Source organism: Aquarana catesbeiana, linkage group LG09, assembly GCF_042186555.1.
Source record: "Aquarana catesbeiana isolate 2022-GZ linkage group LG09, ASM4218655v1, whole genome shotgun sequence".
Classification (NCBI taxonomy): domain Eukaryota; kingdom Metazoa; phylum Chordata; class Amphibia; order Anura; family Ranidae; genus Aquarana; species Aquarana catesbeiana.
The window spans coordinates 120,729,016-120,747,542 of record NC_133332.1 but is presented as its reverse complement, the minus strand read 5'-3'; the positions used below and the strand labels follow the sequence as shown (position 1 = coordinate 120,747,542).

At 46.2% G+C, this 18,527-nt stretch overlaps 1 protein-coding gene across 1 annotated transcript in view; it reads right to left on the bottom strand.

Moving 5' to 3' along the window:
- Positions 1-646: 646 nt before the first annotated feature.
- ADGRG4 (adhesion G protein-coupled receptor G4) overlaps positions 647-18,527 on the bottom strand; it is a 117,535-nt gene continuing 99,654 nt past the window's right edge. Inside the window, exon 3 of the mRNA XM_073600938.1 lies at positions 647-1,254. Coding sequence (XP_073457039.1) covers positions 647-1,254 — 608 coding nt within the window. The remainder of the gene's footprint in view (positions 1,255-18,527) is intronic.

Here is an 18,527-nt window from a genome sequence, read left to right as displayed (position 1 = left end):
GGTCCAGAGGGAGCTGACGTGCTTCTGAGTCTCTCTCCCTACAACCAGTGCTGCACCACCCAACAGGCACTGCTTATGCACATTGGTTATATTAGTTATATTCAGTCTGCTGATATCATTCATATTTTATTATTACTGTTAGTCTATTAAACTGTCTGTATTTCTGTAACTAGTTGTAAACCGCAAAGTCATTTCTGAAAGTTATTCAATACAGTGCTGTGTACTTTGCCTGGTATTCTCAGTAATTGGTTTGGTAAGCACTGCTTTGTCTAAAAACGTCTGAACCTAGAGTGTCAGGAGGGTTGAGGAGCTTGCAAGGTCTGGGCAGCAACAGGGTACATCTAGGGGCCCCTAAGGGGGTAGCTTTACAAATATAACATCTATTGGATTCCTATTACAAACAATCAGACTGATACACGGAAGCTTCCTTGCTGTTGTATTGAATGATTATTTTTAGCATTCAGCAATGAATCAATTGTATGGAATGGAATGCTTTAAATGAAAATTCAATGCATGTATGGCCAGCGTTACAATTTAAATCATCCCACTGTGTGTCAAGCTTATCTCACTTGGCTGCCACAGACTTGAAATTGCCTGGAAAACTGAGCACCCTCAACAAGAATACATCAGTTTTGATAAAAAGACACTACTTACCACAACGTAACTTCTCATCAATTTTTGGTCTATTAAATTTCCACAACTCTTTTGTCCAGCTGAGAAGATTTCCTTCAGAGCAGTCATACAATTCATTAAGTGATCTTGAATAATTCCACATCTGGAAGTTATATAGTTCTCCAGCAAAGTTTGTTGACGTTTTCAAACTGATCTTGCCTGCCTCCCTGAAATGGTTACAACCTAACACCAGACTTCCTCCGCCTTTCAGTGGATCATTACTAGATAAGGTATAAAGGAAATGTATCCCATTTACATATACCTCTAGCTTTCCTGTGATGCTCTTCCGGGTTAAACATATAGTATACCAAGTTTCTAGTTCCAGATCCAGCTTAAATTCATAATGGATTCCCAGGTGAAAGATTTGAAAGGTATCTTGACCCAAGAAACCCAGTCCAAGTTCAGCAGGCCGTTCACCATCTTCAACACAGTATGAGAATACAGTCCAGGGAGCTTTGTGTGTGCAATGAAGATCTAGGCACACAGTGAAATCTATCAATGGAGGAATATTCGTATCTTGCAATTGTCCTATATTACTGGATGAAACAATTTCTGCTTTTTCGTTTGGAAGTAAATTTTTATCTGAAAATATAAAAAAAGAAAAAGATGTATAGAGGACATTGACATTTACTCTAAAAACCAACACCACACGTCTCACCCTCTCACCATCTTATCATTTGCTGTTTATCTTCATACAGGGGTAGCAGCCATTTTATACCTATACTGTTAGGAACGCTTGAACTGAAAAAAAGAGGAATATAAATGTGCTCTCAGGATGGCTGTTTTTGGTATTCTCCGACAAAAGAATGAATTTAAGGTCTCAAGCATACAGGGCATCTAATTAGCACCCTGAACACCTGCAGAGGAAAAGCTGCCTAAAAAATGCAGTAAAAGCTGTGTATTGCACACACATTTAGGTGCGTCAAGCATTTGAGCATTAATGGATTCCATTTCCCAGAATATTAATTTATTTTGGCCACCGGAATGCATTAATACTCAGTCTACCTATGCAGGCTGTCCAAACACACAACTAAAAGCAGCATTGTCCTAGTATAAACTCCTTAAAGAAGCCCCTTTATACTGTCATTATACATAATTTCATCGTCCTTTTCATTCTTTAAAAAATGGGGCATGGTTTGTTCATCTTTAAGTAAAGTGTACAAAGGACTCAAACAGAAAAAAACATTTAAAAATAGACATGAATCCTAAATATTGTTATATTGTATGCAGAATATAATGAAAACACTGTGGATGAGCAAAACTGATCATTTTTATTTCCTTAAATATATGGTAAAAATCGAGGTTTAATGAAAATATGAAAATTTGTCAAATCAATTAGAATCAATAGGGTGACATTTGGTGTTTTTTGGTTGCAGTTGCCTTTAAAATATGATTATTATTTGTCCCCAGTTCTCAGGGACAGGCCCCATTTTGAGGGGTCCTTGCCCAGGAAACTAATGTCTTCGGCATGTCCCCTGCGCCCCAGTGCAGGATCATTTATACATGCATGAAAGTCTGAGGCACTGCCACAACTAGGGATGAGCCGGACACCCCCCAGTTCGGTTTGCACCAGAACCTGCGAATGGACCGAAAATTGGCACAAACGTTAAAACCCCATTGATGTCTACGGGATTCGAACGTTCGAAATCAAAAGTGCTCATTTTAAAGGCTAATTTTCCTGGTATTGTCCTAAAAAGGGTTTGGGGACCCGGGTCCTGCCCCAGGGGACATGTATCAATGCAAAAAAACTTTTAAAAACTGACGTTTTTTCAGGAGCAGTGATTTTAATGATGCTTAAAGTAAAAAAATAAAAAAAAAGTGAAATATTCCTTTAAATATCGTACCTGGGGGGTGTCTATAGTATGCCTGTAAAGTGGCGCGTGTTTCCCATGCTTAGAACAGTCCCTGCACAAAATGTCATTTTTAAAGGAATAAAAGTCATTTAAAACTGCTTGCGGCTTTAATGTAATGTCGGGTCCTGGCAATATGGATGAAAATCAGTGAGACAAACAGCATGGGTACCCCCCAGTCCATTACCAGGCCCTTTGGGTCTTGTATGGATATTAAGGGGAACCCCGCACCCAAATTAAAAAAGGAAACAGCAGTATACAGGCTCTGTACTCTGAATAGCAGTATACAGGCGGTGCAAACAAGACGGGGACTGTAGGTTTGTTGTTAAAGAGGAGGGCCAGTCAAAAAAAAAAAATTAAAAGTCAGCAGCTACAAATACTGCAGCTGCTGACTTTTAATTGGACACTTACCTGTCCCAGGGTCCAGCAATGCGGGGGATCGAAGCCCCGCTCGTCTCCCCCTCCGTTCAGCGGCGCCGGCATTGCAACTGTGGGCGCCGGGCTGTGGCTTCACAGCCTGGCACCCACTGCGCATGCGCGAGCGGCGCCGCGCACCGTGATTGGCCGCTCAGTCACCTGGAACCTGTAATGGGTCCCAGATGATTGACAGGAGGGAGGGAGCAGACCTGAGCCCTTCCTGTGCCGAGGGGGAACCCCACTTTAAGTAGAATCTGTTTGTAATTTTGAACTGGTACATTTTTAACGTGTTTAGCTCCAGCCAAAAAATCTATTTTAAGCTTTTTGGAAAACATAGGGAAGGGTTATCACCCCTGTGACATTTGTTTTGCTGTCTGTGCTCCTCTTCAGAAGATTTCACCTCATTTTTTGTCCCAATGACAAATGTTTTTTTGAAAATTTGGGTTTTTTTGTGAAACAAGGATTGGTTATAAAGCATCAGTGGAAAGGAGAAAAGTTTTTCCCATATTAACTCTTACAGGAGAGAATTTCCCTTCCTAGGGGTAGATTCCATCTCACTTCCTGTTGTCTCCTTCCGTTTGCAAGTAGGAGTCGTTTGTAAGTTGGATGTTTGAAAGTAGGGGCCTGCCCTATATACTCAATGTTAGAATATCAGAATTTATGAATGGTTGAGTTCTTGTGATAATTGAATTATATATATAAATATATATATATAAATATATATATCTTTTGTGTATGGAAAAGGTGAAGTTATATAGGTTTTTATACTAATGAAAGTTTATGCTAGTATAGGCTTAGTATGCATTTCTTGAGAGAGATTCAACTCACATATGGATGCAATTTAGTGTAGACCATTTCACTTCCCCCATCGTAAGAGATAAAGTTACAATCTTTCCAAAGACACAAAGTTCCAATATGTTAAGAATATAAGCTGTTTCTTTACATTACTATATTTCTTGATTAGGATATTATTAAGAACACTGCATTTTACATATATGTATACTGATATGTAGGATTTTATATGTTTAAAGGAAATGTATATATTGTAAGTTAAATGATTCTTAAACGATAGCTTTTCTCACATAGTTCATAGCCCCACCCTTAGGAATGTTGGAAGGAGTAATTCAAATTTCCCGGTCTTTTCTATGGGACTATAACAAACCTTTTTTAAGCCAGCCTCTTTGGGAAAGGTGGGGGTTAATTGTAGGAGTACAGACAGGCTATGAGGAGAAGACAGATGCACTGCAGCTCTCCATCAAGACACACACACACAGATCTCAAGATTTACACACAGACATATCTGAATTAAACTTTATTTTAAGAATAATCTATTTTTGTATTCTACATTTTGACATTGTTTTTGTAACATTTTGCTAATTGATCATTAAATCAATTTTGGAGGTTTTACACGAGAACTTAACAGATTTTTCTTGGAACTTTTCTCATCAATATGAATTATTGAAATATAGTTATTAATACAGAAATAACTCGATTTTTACACTCAGCAGAAATTTGGGCCTTAGGTGTTGTTGTGGCCACAACACTGTAAGCTCTCACAGGGCCCTGCTGTGAAATATTAGATCAAGAATTGTAATTACATGCCCCTGTTGAACAGGGCCAGAAAAACTGGGCCTTAGGCACTGGTGCTGGTGCCACAACACTGCAACCCCTCACAGATACTCTAGTTGGAACGCAGAAACGAGCCCTGCTGCAAAGTATTGCATCAAAAATTGTAATTACACGCCCCTGTTAAACAGGGGCTGAAAAATTGGACCTTAGGCACTGGTGGTGGCATCCAGAACCAAAAATGTTCTTACAAGCTATCAGCGTGATCATTGAGGAGGAAGAGGATAATTACTCAGGATAATCACTCAGCATCAGCATAGGCAGTCTTTGAAGGGATCTGAGATTTTTAAAAAAATTATTCGGTTACATCAGCATCAGGTGCTTGGTAGCTGGTGGTGATCCAAGACTGATTAATTTTTATGAAGGTCAGTCGATCGACCGAGTCGGTGGACAGACGCACCCTGTGATCGGTTACAAAGCCTCCAGCAGCACTATACGTGCGTTCCGAAAGAACGCTGGATGCAGGACAGGCCAGTAGCTCAATTGCATACTGTGCAAGCTCTGGCCAGTGATCCATCCTCAAGACCCAGTAACCCAGAGGATTTTCGGTGGGAAAGGTTTCCAAGTCTGATCTTGCCCCTAGGTATTCCTGCACCATGTAAAACAGACGCTGGCGATGGTTGCTGGAACCGATCATACCTTGGGGCTGCGGACTAAAAAATTGTCTGAACGCATCGGTCAGACGGCCACCTTCTCCACCGCTCCTTCTTTGACTGACCGAAGCCTCAGCAACACGTTGTCCAGAAACAGGAGTTTGTAACCTCCCAGTCTCTGGGAACATGTTGCACAGACCTTTCTGCAGGGCCTCCCGAAGATGTTTCATCCTCTGCTCCCTCTGCGATGGCAAGATAAGGTCCGCAACCTTACCCTTATAACGTGGATCAAGGAGGGTTGCCAGCCAGTATTGGTCCTTCTCCTTGATACCACGAATACGAGGATCCTTACGCAGGCTTTGCAGGATCAGGGAGGCCATGCAGCGTAGGTTTGCTGAGGCATTTGGTCCGGAGTCCTCTGGGTCACTAAAGACGACATGGTCCGCAGCCACCTCCTCCCAGCCACGTACAAGTCCATGTGTTTCTTGGGACTGATCCCTTAAAGACTGCTGCTGATGCAGGCCAGGCTCCACCTCCATACTGACACAATCCTCCTCCTCCTCGTGTGTGTGATCGGCGGGCACGCAGGAACACTGTCTGGATAAAGGGGGCCTTGAGAGCTAAGGAAGTCCTCCTTTTCCTGCCTCTGTTCTGCCTCAAGTGCCCTGTCCATTATTCCTCGCAGTGTGTGCTCCAACAGGTGGACAAGGGGGACAGTGTCACTGATGCATGCACTGTCACCATCCTCGTGGCCTCCTCAAATGGTGACAGGACAGTGCATGCATCCCTGATCATGGCCCACTGGCGTGGAGAAAAAACCAAGCTCTCCTGACCCTGTCCTGGTGCCATAGTCGCATAGGTACTCATTGATGGCCCTCTGCTGTGTGTGCACCCGCTGCAGCATGGCCAACGTTGAGTTCCACCTGGTGGGCATGTCACAGATTAGGCGGTTATTGGGCAGGTTAAACTCCTTTTGGAGGTCCGCCAGCCGAGCACTGGCATATGACCGGCGGAAATGCACAGACTTTCCTGGCCTGCCTCAGGGCATCCTGTAAGCCCGGGTACCTGCCCAAGAACCGCTGCACCACCAAGTTAAGGACGTGAGCCAAACAGGGCACATGGGTCATTTTTCCCTGTCGGAGGGCAGAGAGGAGGTTGGTGCCATTGTCGCAAACCACCATTCCTGCCTTAAGTTGGCATGGCGTCAACCACTTCTGAACCTGCCCCTGCAGAGCTGACAGAACCTCTGCCCCAGTGTGGCTCCTGTCCCCCAAGCACACCAGCTCAAGCACCGCATGGCATCTTTTGGCCTGCGTACTTGCGTAGCCCCTTGAATGCCTACAGAGCACTGCTGGTTCCGAGGACAAAGCACAGGAAGAGGCCATGGAGGAAGAAGAAGAGGAGGGGGTGGAGGAGAGAGGTGTGTCACAATCATTAGTAGTGGCATTTTGGTGGCAGAACAACCTCCAACACTACTGCACCTTGTCCTGCATCCTTCCCAGCTGCCAGCAGAGTCACCCAATGCACGGTGAAACTTAGGTAACGTCCCTGTCCATGCCTGCTGGACCATGAGGCAGTAATATGCACCTTACCGCTGACCGCCCTGTCCAGCGAGGCATGGACATTGCTTTCCACATGCCGGTAGAGAGCCGGAATCGCCTTCCGTGAGAAAAAGTGGCGTTTGGGTACCTGCCACTGAGGAACCGCACATTCCACAAACTCACGGAAGGGGGCAGAGTCTACCAACTGAAAAGGCAGCAGTTGAAGTGCTAGCAATTTTGCCAAGCTAGCATTCAACCGCTGGGCATGTGGATGGCTGGGAGCAAACTTCTTTCGGCGGTGCAGCAGCTGGGGCAGGGAAATTTGCCTGGTACAATCTGACGTCGGTGTGCTGAAAGCAGATTGCCCACAAGTACTTGGCTGTGACACACCTAATTCTACACCTTCATTCCTCTCAGTGCAGGTCTCAGAGAGGACTGAAGTTATAGTGGGGTTGGAGATCTCAGCTGATGAGGAGCAAGGAGAGGTCCTCTTTGTTCTTTGGTGTGGGTCTTTTAGATACGCTTGCCAACGAACTGCATGGCAGGTCAACATATGTCTGGTCAAGCATGTGGTGCCCAAGCGGGAGATATTTTGGCCACGTGAGATACGCTTGAGACATATGTTGCAAATAGCAGCAGTGCGATCTGATGCACTCGTCTCAAAAAAGGCCCACACCAAAGAACTTTTTGAATGATGCGCAGAGACTGCAGCGCCCTGCACATGCGGAGCTTTGGGGTTTGATGCAGTCAGTGTGCTGCCCTTAGGCTGGCCCCTGGAGGGCATCCTTCCTCGTTGGTGATGTGCCTCCTCCTCCTCCTCCTTCTCCTCTTTCCTATCAGGCACCCACGTTGAGTCAGTGACCTCATCATCCCCTCCCTCATCACTGGAGCAAACCTGGCAGTATGCTGCAGCAGGGGGAGTATGACTGCCAGATTGCTGTCCTTCTTGGGCACCCCCTCTGTCCGTGCTCACGTTACTGCCTTCATCTAGCTCAGTATCATCATCAGAGCCTTCCAAACGCTGGGCATCCTCCTGGAGCATGTACCCAACACTGTGGTCAAACAGTTCGAGGGACTCCTCAGGAGGACCTGGTGGGGCTAGGGAAGGAGTCACTGATGCCATTGAGCTGAGGGAAGAGGCCGCATTGGCAGCTGCTTTGCCAGACAAAGTACCCTGAGCATGGGTGAGAGAGAATGAGGAGGATGAGGACGGCTTGGTCATCCACTCGACCAAGTCTTCCGCATGTTGCGACTCAACGCGGCCAGCTGCCGAAAAAAAGGCCAAGCATGTCCCACGGCCACGTGCTGATGAGGATGCACCGTCTCCACGACCAGCACTGTTGCCTCTAGACACAGAGCCTGCTTGCCCTCTTTTATTGGCTTGTGACTGTCTGCCTCTCCTTGTTGGTCTTCCAGACATACTAATGGCCTGTAGCTGCACTAAGCTGGGATATATATGTACTGATTGTTGGGGGCGTCGGCGGTAAAGCACCCCCTATTTTTAACGGTGCTTTACCATCGTGTTAATGTCGCTTTTTGGCCGCTAGCGGGGCGCTTTTAACCCCGCTAGCGGCCGAAGGGTTAAAAGTGCCCGCAAAGCACCACTCCCAGCAGCCCTACCCATTGATTTCAATGGGCAAGGGCGCTCCTAAAGCGCTGCATGATGCTGATTGCAGGGCTTTTTGTAACGCAAGCGCAGGAAAGGTGCTTTGCAGGCGCTATTTTTAGTGCCTGTAAAGCACCTCAGTGTGAAAGTAGCTTAAAGCAGTGTTGCCAACTGTCAGTATTTTTACTGGCAGCCAGTAAAAAACTGACACTTTTGTTGTGCCAGTAAATGCCAGTGACAGGAAAAGTTTGCCAGTAAAAAATATGGCTGTGGGGGGCGTGGCTTGCCGTCTCTTGCGGATGGCTGCTTAGATTCACAGCTCCACAGTTCAACCAGCCACAGCGACATTACCAGCGGCTCTAGAGAAGGGGAATTTACTTCACCAGCTGCCCAAACACTCCAGCACAGTGGGCAGCCATGCCGAAGAGGAGAATAACATCTAAACTCCCCAGGAAACTCACAGATTACTATGCCTCGTCAGGCCTGGCGAGCGGCCAAAATGGCGAGAGCGCTGGCCTGGAAATGTTGGCGCGGCTCTCCTCCTCATATCTCAGTCAGAGCCTCACGCTGTCTCCGGGGCTCCACCGACCTTATGACACACAGGGTGAGTGTTCACCTCCCAACTCACCCACGACATCCAGCCCTGCTAAAACTAGGCTCAGAACAGATGAGCCACAGCAAATTCAGCCTGCCACAGTTTCCTGCCTGTTCTCTCTCCCCCCACCACAGCAATCATCATTGCTGGATGCCTTCCCTGCCTCAGATCAGCCATTGTCTGAAAACACCATGAAGAGCATGTTGCTCTCACTGAGGCAAACGTTATACACTGACCTATCCACTGCTGTTTCCTCACTATCTATAACCGTAAATCAACATGATCAAGCCATTACACAAATAGACGCCAAAATGGGAGACTTACTCTCTGCTCATAATGAGCTAGTGGATGGCTTTGCGGATCATGAAGATGAACTTCAATTAATTAATCTGAAGCTCGCAGACCTGGAAGAGTGCTCCAGATGAAATAATATTAAATTCCGTAATATCCCAGAGTCAATCCAACAATTGGATCTAGTACAATTTCTACAGTCCCTGATGCATGCCCTTTTGCCTGACCTGACTACCCGAGACATGGAAATTGACAGGGCACACAGACTCCCCAAGCCACCTCACCTCCTTACTTCCACACCCAGGGATGTTTTGGCCCGCATCCATTTTTTCACTGTAAAAGAAAAAGTCATGTACGCAGATAAACGAGGAATGAGACTCCCTGATCCTTTCACCAATATCTCTCTATATGCTGACTTATCCAAAGCAACAATGGAAGATCGCAGACAGTTGGCGACTATAACTAAAGCACTTCAGAATCATAAGATCCCAAAAAAATGGGGCTTCCCCACTAAACTACTCATTACGCACCAAAACAAAACTCACGCAGTGCATACGCTCCATATGGGACTTAAGCTACTGAGAAACTGGCACATCATCCCAGATGAAATACCATGCCCTTCCGATCACCTTCCAACACACATGGAGACCAGAGGAGATCCTCCAGATGCCTGACAGCCGCAACCTATACCCTTCTCCGTACCCACCAAACGGCTGGGAAACTGCAGTGCCTTTATCCAGTACCTGCCTGCCTGTTAAGAGATCCCTGTCCCACGTTGTGGACAAAAGTTCTCTCTCCCCCACTGATTGTTTGCAGTCGTTTCTGCACATTGAGCCCAGGTCCCTTTTGTCACTGGGCTCTCCCTTTTTAAACACGACCCTTCACCCAAACCCAGCACCAGCCAATCTCCACCCACCTTTCCACCAAGCTATACCCGGGTCTCTACTCCATTAGACAAGTGACATTCCACATTGTCCACACCACACAGAGCCGGACTAGCGATTCGACCTACACCAAACAATCGCCACCTATACCTGGGGAGAATCTACTCTGCCTTTACTCCCCCAGAATGGCTTTTAAAATAGTCTATCAACGCCAGGGGCTTAAACTCCCCACAGAAAAGATCTGCACTTCTTAGAGAAGCCAACAGCCAAAAAGCTGATATCCTCTTAGTACAGGAGAGACTCATTTTGCCTATGCCAAAACTCCCAGATTCACCCTGAAAAATTACGACTAGGTTTTTTTGGCTTCAGGCCAGAAGAAGAAAAGTGGAGTCCTCACTGCTATACGGAGCACACTACAATTCAAACTACATCAATCAGTTGTGGACCCCCACAGCCGTTTCCTGATTCTCATATGTGACATAAACCAAGTCACCTACGTGACGATCAACGTATATGGGCCAAACAAACAACAACTACCATTCCACAAACAACTATACAAGAAAATAACACGACTCAGAAAGGGGAGGCTTCTTATTGGAGGCAACTTCAACATAATTGGAGATCCCAATTTGGGTACTACATCCTCGACTAGAAAACATCGAACTGTTCTGAACCCCTTTCTTCAAGCAAACGATCTCTATGATCCATGGAGATGCCAACACAGCAATGAGCGGGACTTTTCCTATTTCTCCTCCTCTCAACTCTCATACTCCTGCATTGACTTCTTCCTCCAGGACGTGACGAACTCCGAGAATGGATCCATCACATGGTCGGACCATGCACCCATCTCTCTTACTGTGGTGAACTGTAGACTAGAACAACCCGAATATGGAGACTTGACACTTCCCTCATCTCCGATCCAAGCATCATTCAAAAACTCTCTACTGAGCACCACTCCTATTTTAAAACAAACAACCAACCGGACACTAATAGGTTTTTACTGTGGTCAGCATATAAAGCCTACATGCGTGGCATCCTAATTAAACTTCACAGTAATGTTAAGAACCACAGGTCTAGGCAAGTTGATGAAGTCCTTTCCCTATTAGAAAACCAAAACAAACTGACTCCCTCCCAAAAACTAGCCAGTAAGCTTTTAGAACAGCAACAAAAACTCCGCTCACTTTTACTCTTTGAATTCGAAAATAACCTTAAATTAACTAAAGCCAAATACTATGCTTTAGGTAATAAAGCTGGGGCCTTACTAGCCCGACAGGTCAAAGCTCAACGCATAAAAGTAAAATAGCTTCCCTTCACCATCCAACCACCAAACAACTCCTAACAAACCCGCAGGATACAGCTAACACCTTTAGTGACTATTACTAATCTCTCTTCAACCTTTCAAATGACATAGCTACTCCTCAATCAACAGACCAAAGCATTCAAAACTTCCTATCCACTATTGATCTTCCGACTATAACCCCTACCCAATCATAGGAGCTCCCCAAACCATTCTCAGATGAAGCAGTCCTAAAAGCTATTAATACTCTCCCTCTCCACAAGTCACCTGGAGAAGATGGCTACACCAACGAATTCTACAAAACATTCGCCAAACTCATCACCCCCCCACCTCACTGACCTCTTCAACTCTGCTGCCACCTCTGGTTCCCTACTGCTTGACATGTTGCGTTCAATTATCACCACTATTCCCAAGCCAGAGAAAGACCCTACCTCCACGACCAATTACAGAACCATTTAGCTCCTCAACATGGACATAAAAATATTTGCTAAAGTCATTGCATCTTGAAATGTCTTCCTTCTCTAGTGCACCTGGACTAAGTCAGCTTTATGCTGGACAGGCAAGCCCCGGATGCAACAAGAAGGGTCGTCAATTTGATCCATCAGGTCACCCAAGCACAATCGCCTTCTCTGCTACTATCTTTGAACGCAGAGAAGGCATTCGACAGGGTGCACTGGGGATTCCTAAGAGCAGTACTGTCCAAATTTGCAATCACCTGCTGGTTTCAAACTGCCATACTCTCACTTTATTCAAACCCCTCAGCTAGAGTGTTAACTGACGGAACCCTGTCTAAACCGTTCGGGATCTCTAATGGCACTCGCCAAGGCTGCCCGCTCTCCCCTCTCATTTTTGCTCTAATTATGGAACCCCTAGCGGCAAGGATTAGAGGGGACAAGCGCATTTCAGGCATCATGCACAACATGGAACACAAAATAAGCCTCTTTGCCAATGATGTCATACTTTTGATCACAAATCCAGTCCACTCCATGACAGCGATCCAAGACATCATTACTCAATTTAGCTCTGCCTCCTTCTATAAAATTAATTAAGTCCATAATCCTCCTATTTAATCTGACACACAGACAGTAGTCCCTCCTGGAAGGAACTCTCAGATCGCCCGTCCCACACAATACCAATGCCTTTCAGAACACTAATGACACAGTTACCAAACCTAAACCTACAAAACTGGCAGAAACACAAGATCAGTGGGTGGTATCTTAGACCTCTACAAAACAAAAAACACTTTAAAAACCTTCACGAATCTCCAAACTGAATACAAGCTCCCTCACACAGAAGCCTTTACATACCTGAGGATCTCCCACTTTCTTCAAACGTCTAAAATCCCCACTCAGGCCAAAATACCTGAACCAATACACAACTTTTACATATACACAACATACCCAAAACATAGTATCTCCACAATGTGCTCTGCACTTAATTACAAGAAAGGACAAGGTGCGCCAGACTAAGTGTAGTATTAAAGTAATCATTTAATCAACAGAATAAGCCAAATGGCTACTCACAAAGGGAAAATGGTATCAAGCACATAAGTGGGGGGTCCAGAGTGCAGGATGCGAGGTCATCTGGCAGTCCGAGATGCAGTCCGTACGATGGGAAGCTGACTGGGTATCAGGAACCATGAATCAGACCGAGACAGAAGTATAGTTAAATCACACTTGTTTAATAATAATAATTATAATAATAATAATAAGGTAAACAGAGTAAGCATAGTCAAAACAAGCCAGAGTTCAGTAACTGGATCGGGTAGTCAGCCAAGCAAATGTCAGAGAGCCAGAGATAAACGTAGTAGTACAGCAAGCAGGATCAGGAGCCAGAAGGAATGTCAGCCAAGCAAGTCTTCAACAGGAACGCAGGAGAAAAGTCTCTGATGTTGACAAAGGCGAAGGCAGAGATCAAGTGAGCTGGACGACTTTAAGTAGGCAGGACTGACGAGCAGATTCAACAACAGCTAGGTAACTGTGGAGAGAAATAGGAGCTGGCAATTAGCCGACAGCTGAGCGGCCAGCTCAGAGAAGGAAGGGCTGAGCCCAGCCCTAACAGTACCCCCTCCTCAACGACCCCTCCCCCTCGGAGGACCACAGGGTTTGAGGGGAAAACGTCTATGGAAATCACGGAGGAGGACAGGGGCATGTACTTCCGAGGATGAGACCCAAGAGCGTTCCTCCAGACCGTACCCCTTCCAATGCACCAGGTACTGTATGCGCCCACGGAACCTATGGGAGTCAACAATGGATTGTACTTAATACTCCTTATGGTTCTCAACCTGTATAGGGTGAGGACGTGGCACAGAGGTGGTAAAGCGATTGCAGACCAAAGGTTTCAATAAGGAGACATGAAACACATTTGAGATGCGCATACTAGGAGGAAGGTCCAAGGCGTAAGCCACTGGGTTAATCCTGCGAATGATACAGAAAGGCCCAATAAAACGAGGTGTGAACTTCAAAGGAGGAACACGAAGTCGGAGGTTGCAAGACGACAGCCAGACTCTGTCCCCAACCTGGTAGGAAGGTGCAGGCAGGCGTCTGCGGTCAGCATGGAGTCTGTACCTATCGTTAGCATGTTGCAAAGCCTCCTGAACTTGTGCCTAAGTGGAACGAAGACCACGGAGATGCTCCTCTAATGCAGGAATACTCTGCGGAACAAACAAGTCAGGCAACATGGAAGGTTGGAAGCCATAATTCGCCATAAACAGAGATAATCGGGAAGCCGAATTCAAGGCACTGTTGTGAGCAAACTCTGCCTACGGTAATAGGTCTCACCAGTTATTATGATGGTCAGAAATATAGCAACATAAGAATTGCTCCAAGGACTGATTGGCTCGTTCTGCGGCTCCCTTAGACTGCGAGTGATACGCAGAGGAGAAAGCAAGCTGAATTCCAAACTGTGAAAAAAGCTCGCCATAACCGGGAGACAAACTGACTACCCCTGTCCGAGACAATCACCTTGGGTAGCCCATGTAAGCAAAAGATCTCCCGAGCAAAAATGGAAGCCAGTTCCTTAGAAGTGGGCAGCTTCCTAAGTGGAATACAATGACGCATCTTTGAGAACTGGTCAACCACCATAAGGATAACACTGTTGTCTTCGGAGTTGGGTAACTCCACAATGAAATCCATAGACAGGTGGTCCAGGGCCTCTCTCCATTGGGTATGGGTTGTAGGATTCCCACTGGAAGGTGCCGTGGAGTCTTACTCTGCGCACACACGGAACAGGAGAAGTAAAACTGGTGTGAACCGTAGCCAGAACAAGATCAGGAGGAATCACAGGAACCGGAACCGACTCCAACTTGGTAGTGAAGGAAAATTGTCGTGACAAGGCGTCAGCCCTTACATTCTTAGTACCGGGTAAGAATGAGACAATGTAATTAAAACTCGACAAGAAAAGAGCCCATCGTGCCCTTCTGGAGAGAGGTGCTTAGCCTCAGACAAGAATGTGAGATTCTTATGGTCAGTAAGAATGAGAACCGGCACAGTGGTACCTTCAAGGAGATGTCTCCATTCTTTCAGGGCCAAAATGATCACCAACAGCTCTGTCAGCAATCTCGTAATTGCACTCTGCAGGTGACCATTTCGTGGAAAAGTAGCCACATGGATGCATTGCGCTCTCAGAGTTAGGGCGTTAAGACAGACGGGCGCCAACTCCAGTCTCAGAAGCATCAACTTCTAGGATAAAAGGCATTCTAGGATCAGGATGTGCCAACACAGGAGCAGAAACAAAGGCAGCCTTGAGACTCTCAAAGGCCTTAATGGACTCCGGAGACCAACTCTGCGGGTTACCGTCCCTTCTGGTCATATCAGTCAGGGGCTTGACCAGAGACGAGAAGTTACGAATAAACTTCCGATAATAGTTGGCAAAGCCAAGGAAACGCTGCAGAGGACGTAAACCCACGGGTCGGGGCCACTGTAGGACTGCCGAAAGTTTCTCTGGGTCCATCGAAAAACCAGCAGTGGAAATGTCATAGCCCAGGAATTTAACCTTTTCACGATGGAACTCGCACTTCTTCAGTTTACAATAGAGATTGTTCTCTCTTAGTTTCTGAAGCACACGACAGACATCTGTGTGGTGGCTCTCCAGGGACTTGGAAAAAATGAGGATATCATCAAGATAAACCACCACACATAACTGCAACAAAATCGGAGGACATCGTTAATAAATTCCTAGAAAACTGCCGGGGCGTTACAAATTACGAGGTACTCATAATGGCCTGTTCTGGTATTAAACGCAGTTTTCCACTCGTCACCCTCCTTAATCCGCATGAGATTGTATGCCCCTCTCAAATCAAGCTTCGTGAAAACCGAAAAACGCTGCCTTGAGGCTTTCAAATAACTCATCAGATTCGGGTAGACATTCTTAATCGTGAAATGATTGAGACCCCTATAATCAATACAAGATCTCAGTTCACCACCCTTCTTCTTCATAAAGAAGAAACCAGCACCAGCAGGAGACGAGGATTTGCGGATGATACCTCCAGAAAGTGCATCTGCAACATACTCCTCCATGGCCTTATCCTCCACAACCGACAAAGGGTAGACCTGGCCACGAGGGGGTATGGCACCAGGTTGAAGGTCAATTGCACAATCATAAGGCCGGTGTGGAGGCAAACTACCAGCTTGACCTTTGTCAAAGACATCGCTAAAATCGCGGTACTCCTCCGGCAGGGAGGAGAGTGAAGAGGTGCACAGGACCTTGGCTATCTTCTGGAAGCATATCTCACTGCATTGTGGTGACCAGGAGAGAACCTCAGCAAGGAGCCAATCAAGAGGGGTTGTGCCTCTGTAACCAAGGATAACCAATAACCAGCGGAAACCCAGGTGAACCGTCTCATGAGTCACATGGGCAGGCTGTAGAGGTCTCCCGTCAAGAGCTTCAATGGTAAGTGGAGTGTCACGCAGCTGCAGCGGAATCGAGTGCTGCGATACAAAGCCAGCATCAATGAACAGGCCTGCAGCCCCAGAGTCGATTAGAGTCTGTATCTCGATGGACGACTCGGCCCAAGAAAGGGTGACCGAAACCAGGGGCTTATCCTTCTGGATAACTGGGGACAAAACAACGCCACCTAAGGTCTGTCCATGACAGGACCTCAAGGTTCGGGCGTTCCCTGGACGGGTAGGACAAGACTTCAAAAAGTGACCTGCCTGGCCACAATAAAGGCACAATCTCTCCCTCTTCCTAAAGGCTCTCTCATCCGCAGAGAGACGCGTGAAGCCCAAGTGCATGGGTTCATCTTCACTGACCGACTCGGTACCAGGAGGCATGGGAGGTGAGGGAGGCACAAGTGGGACTGCAAAGCTCAGAGGCAAATGTACAGGAGGCTTCCGCAAGCGCTCCTTAAAAGAGAGTCTCTCTCTCAGTCTGCTCAGTGGGTATATCTCGGGCTGCTATCTGATTGGTTGCTTTAAAGACCTCACTTCCGGTCCTCGTAGCTTGCGCTCCACGCTGACACGCATTTCCGGTTCCGGTCTTCCGTCTTCCATACGGACACAGAGAATCACAGCGTGCTGGACACCTCATACCTTCTGAAATCCACAGAGGCTTTACTGCCACTCCAATGGCTTACCATCTGTACCACTGTGACCCAGTCAGCTTCCCATCGTACGGACTGCATCTCAGGCCGCCAGATGACCTCGTAACCTGCACTCTGGACCCCCCACTTATGTGCTTGATACCATTTTCCCTTTGTGAGTAGCCATTTGGCTTATTCTGTTGATTTAAATGATTACTTTAATATTACACTTAGTCTGGCGCACCTTGCCCTTTCTTATCTTTGTTTTCCAGAGTTGTGCTTCCACCCTCAAGGCTGTAGCCGCTAGTGTAATCTGGAACTTATACTAGAACTGACTTTATACTAGAACTCTTTTTGAACGTAACCGTTTATTATTTCTTTTTATAATTATCTCCCCTCGCTTCTCCCCTTCCCCCTATTATTTTTGTAATTCATTTGGGATTTTATTAGAATCATTGCCCAGTTGGTTCTGGCGCCATCTCCCTCCTTTTCTGCACTTAATGACAACCGGCCCTACTCCCAAATACCATCTCTCTCAAAATGGACAGAAGAACTAAGCATTACTGTCACCCCCGACATGTGGACACGTGCCTTTAAGCACACTTCACAGCCTCCCACTGCTCTAACCACTGGGAATCTTACCAAAAAACAATACACAGAAGGTATCTTACGCCCTACTGTCCCTCCAAATTCTTCCCAGGACATCCCTCTACCTGTTGGAGGACATGTGGAAGTGCTGGTACCATAGCACACATCCTATGGTTTTGCAGATCCATAAGCTCCTTCTGGAAACAAATATTTGCCCTAATCTCCACCATATCACAAGTTACAACGTCCCCTGATCCCTCGTAAGCATGACTACACCTTGGAATAGAAAAATTTCCCCCCAGGTCACGAGTAGTAATAGTGCATCTTTTACTCGCAGCAAAACTGAACATCACCAAACTCTGGAAAACTACAGATTCCCCATCCATTGCCAATACAATTACAGATTTGAACTTTCAATGTGAAATGGAGAGACTAGTTGCTAGAAAAAAAATCTACATATGGAAACGTTTTTGTATAACTGGCATGCCTGGCTCACACATCCATAATGTTTTGTAACCACCTGATGTACTCCCTATATCGCAACTTCCTCCCATTTTTATTACATCTCCTCTTTATTCTCCTATCCACTCTCATACTACAATGTAGCAAATTGCCTACCTAGCTGGTGCTCCCTCACCCTCACCCCCAACCCCCCCCCCGGCTGGAGTTACTATGTTATTATGTTTGAATTAATAAGCATAAATCACCACTGTTTAGTCTAATTTGTAGGACTGCCTATGCATTACTTAACCCTACTTCCACAGTTTTGGTTTCACTTACTCCAGTCGGAACATCCGATATGTTGTAACAAACACATTTCTTATTCACTTAATTGAAAATATTAATAAAGAAATATTGAATTAAAAAATATGGCTGTGATGCTCATGCGCAGTTCTGGACTGGAGCTGACAAAGACCATCAAAGTGCCTGCTACAGTGTGTTCGGGCAGCATCGGTGGAGGGTGGGTCTGGCCAGAGCGTCTCGTGTGATGTCATGGTGCAAGGGAGCTGAGCGGAGTGGCCGGAGCCTCGTGTGCGGATCTGCAG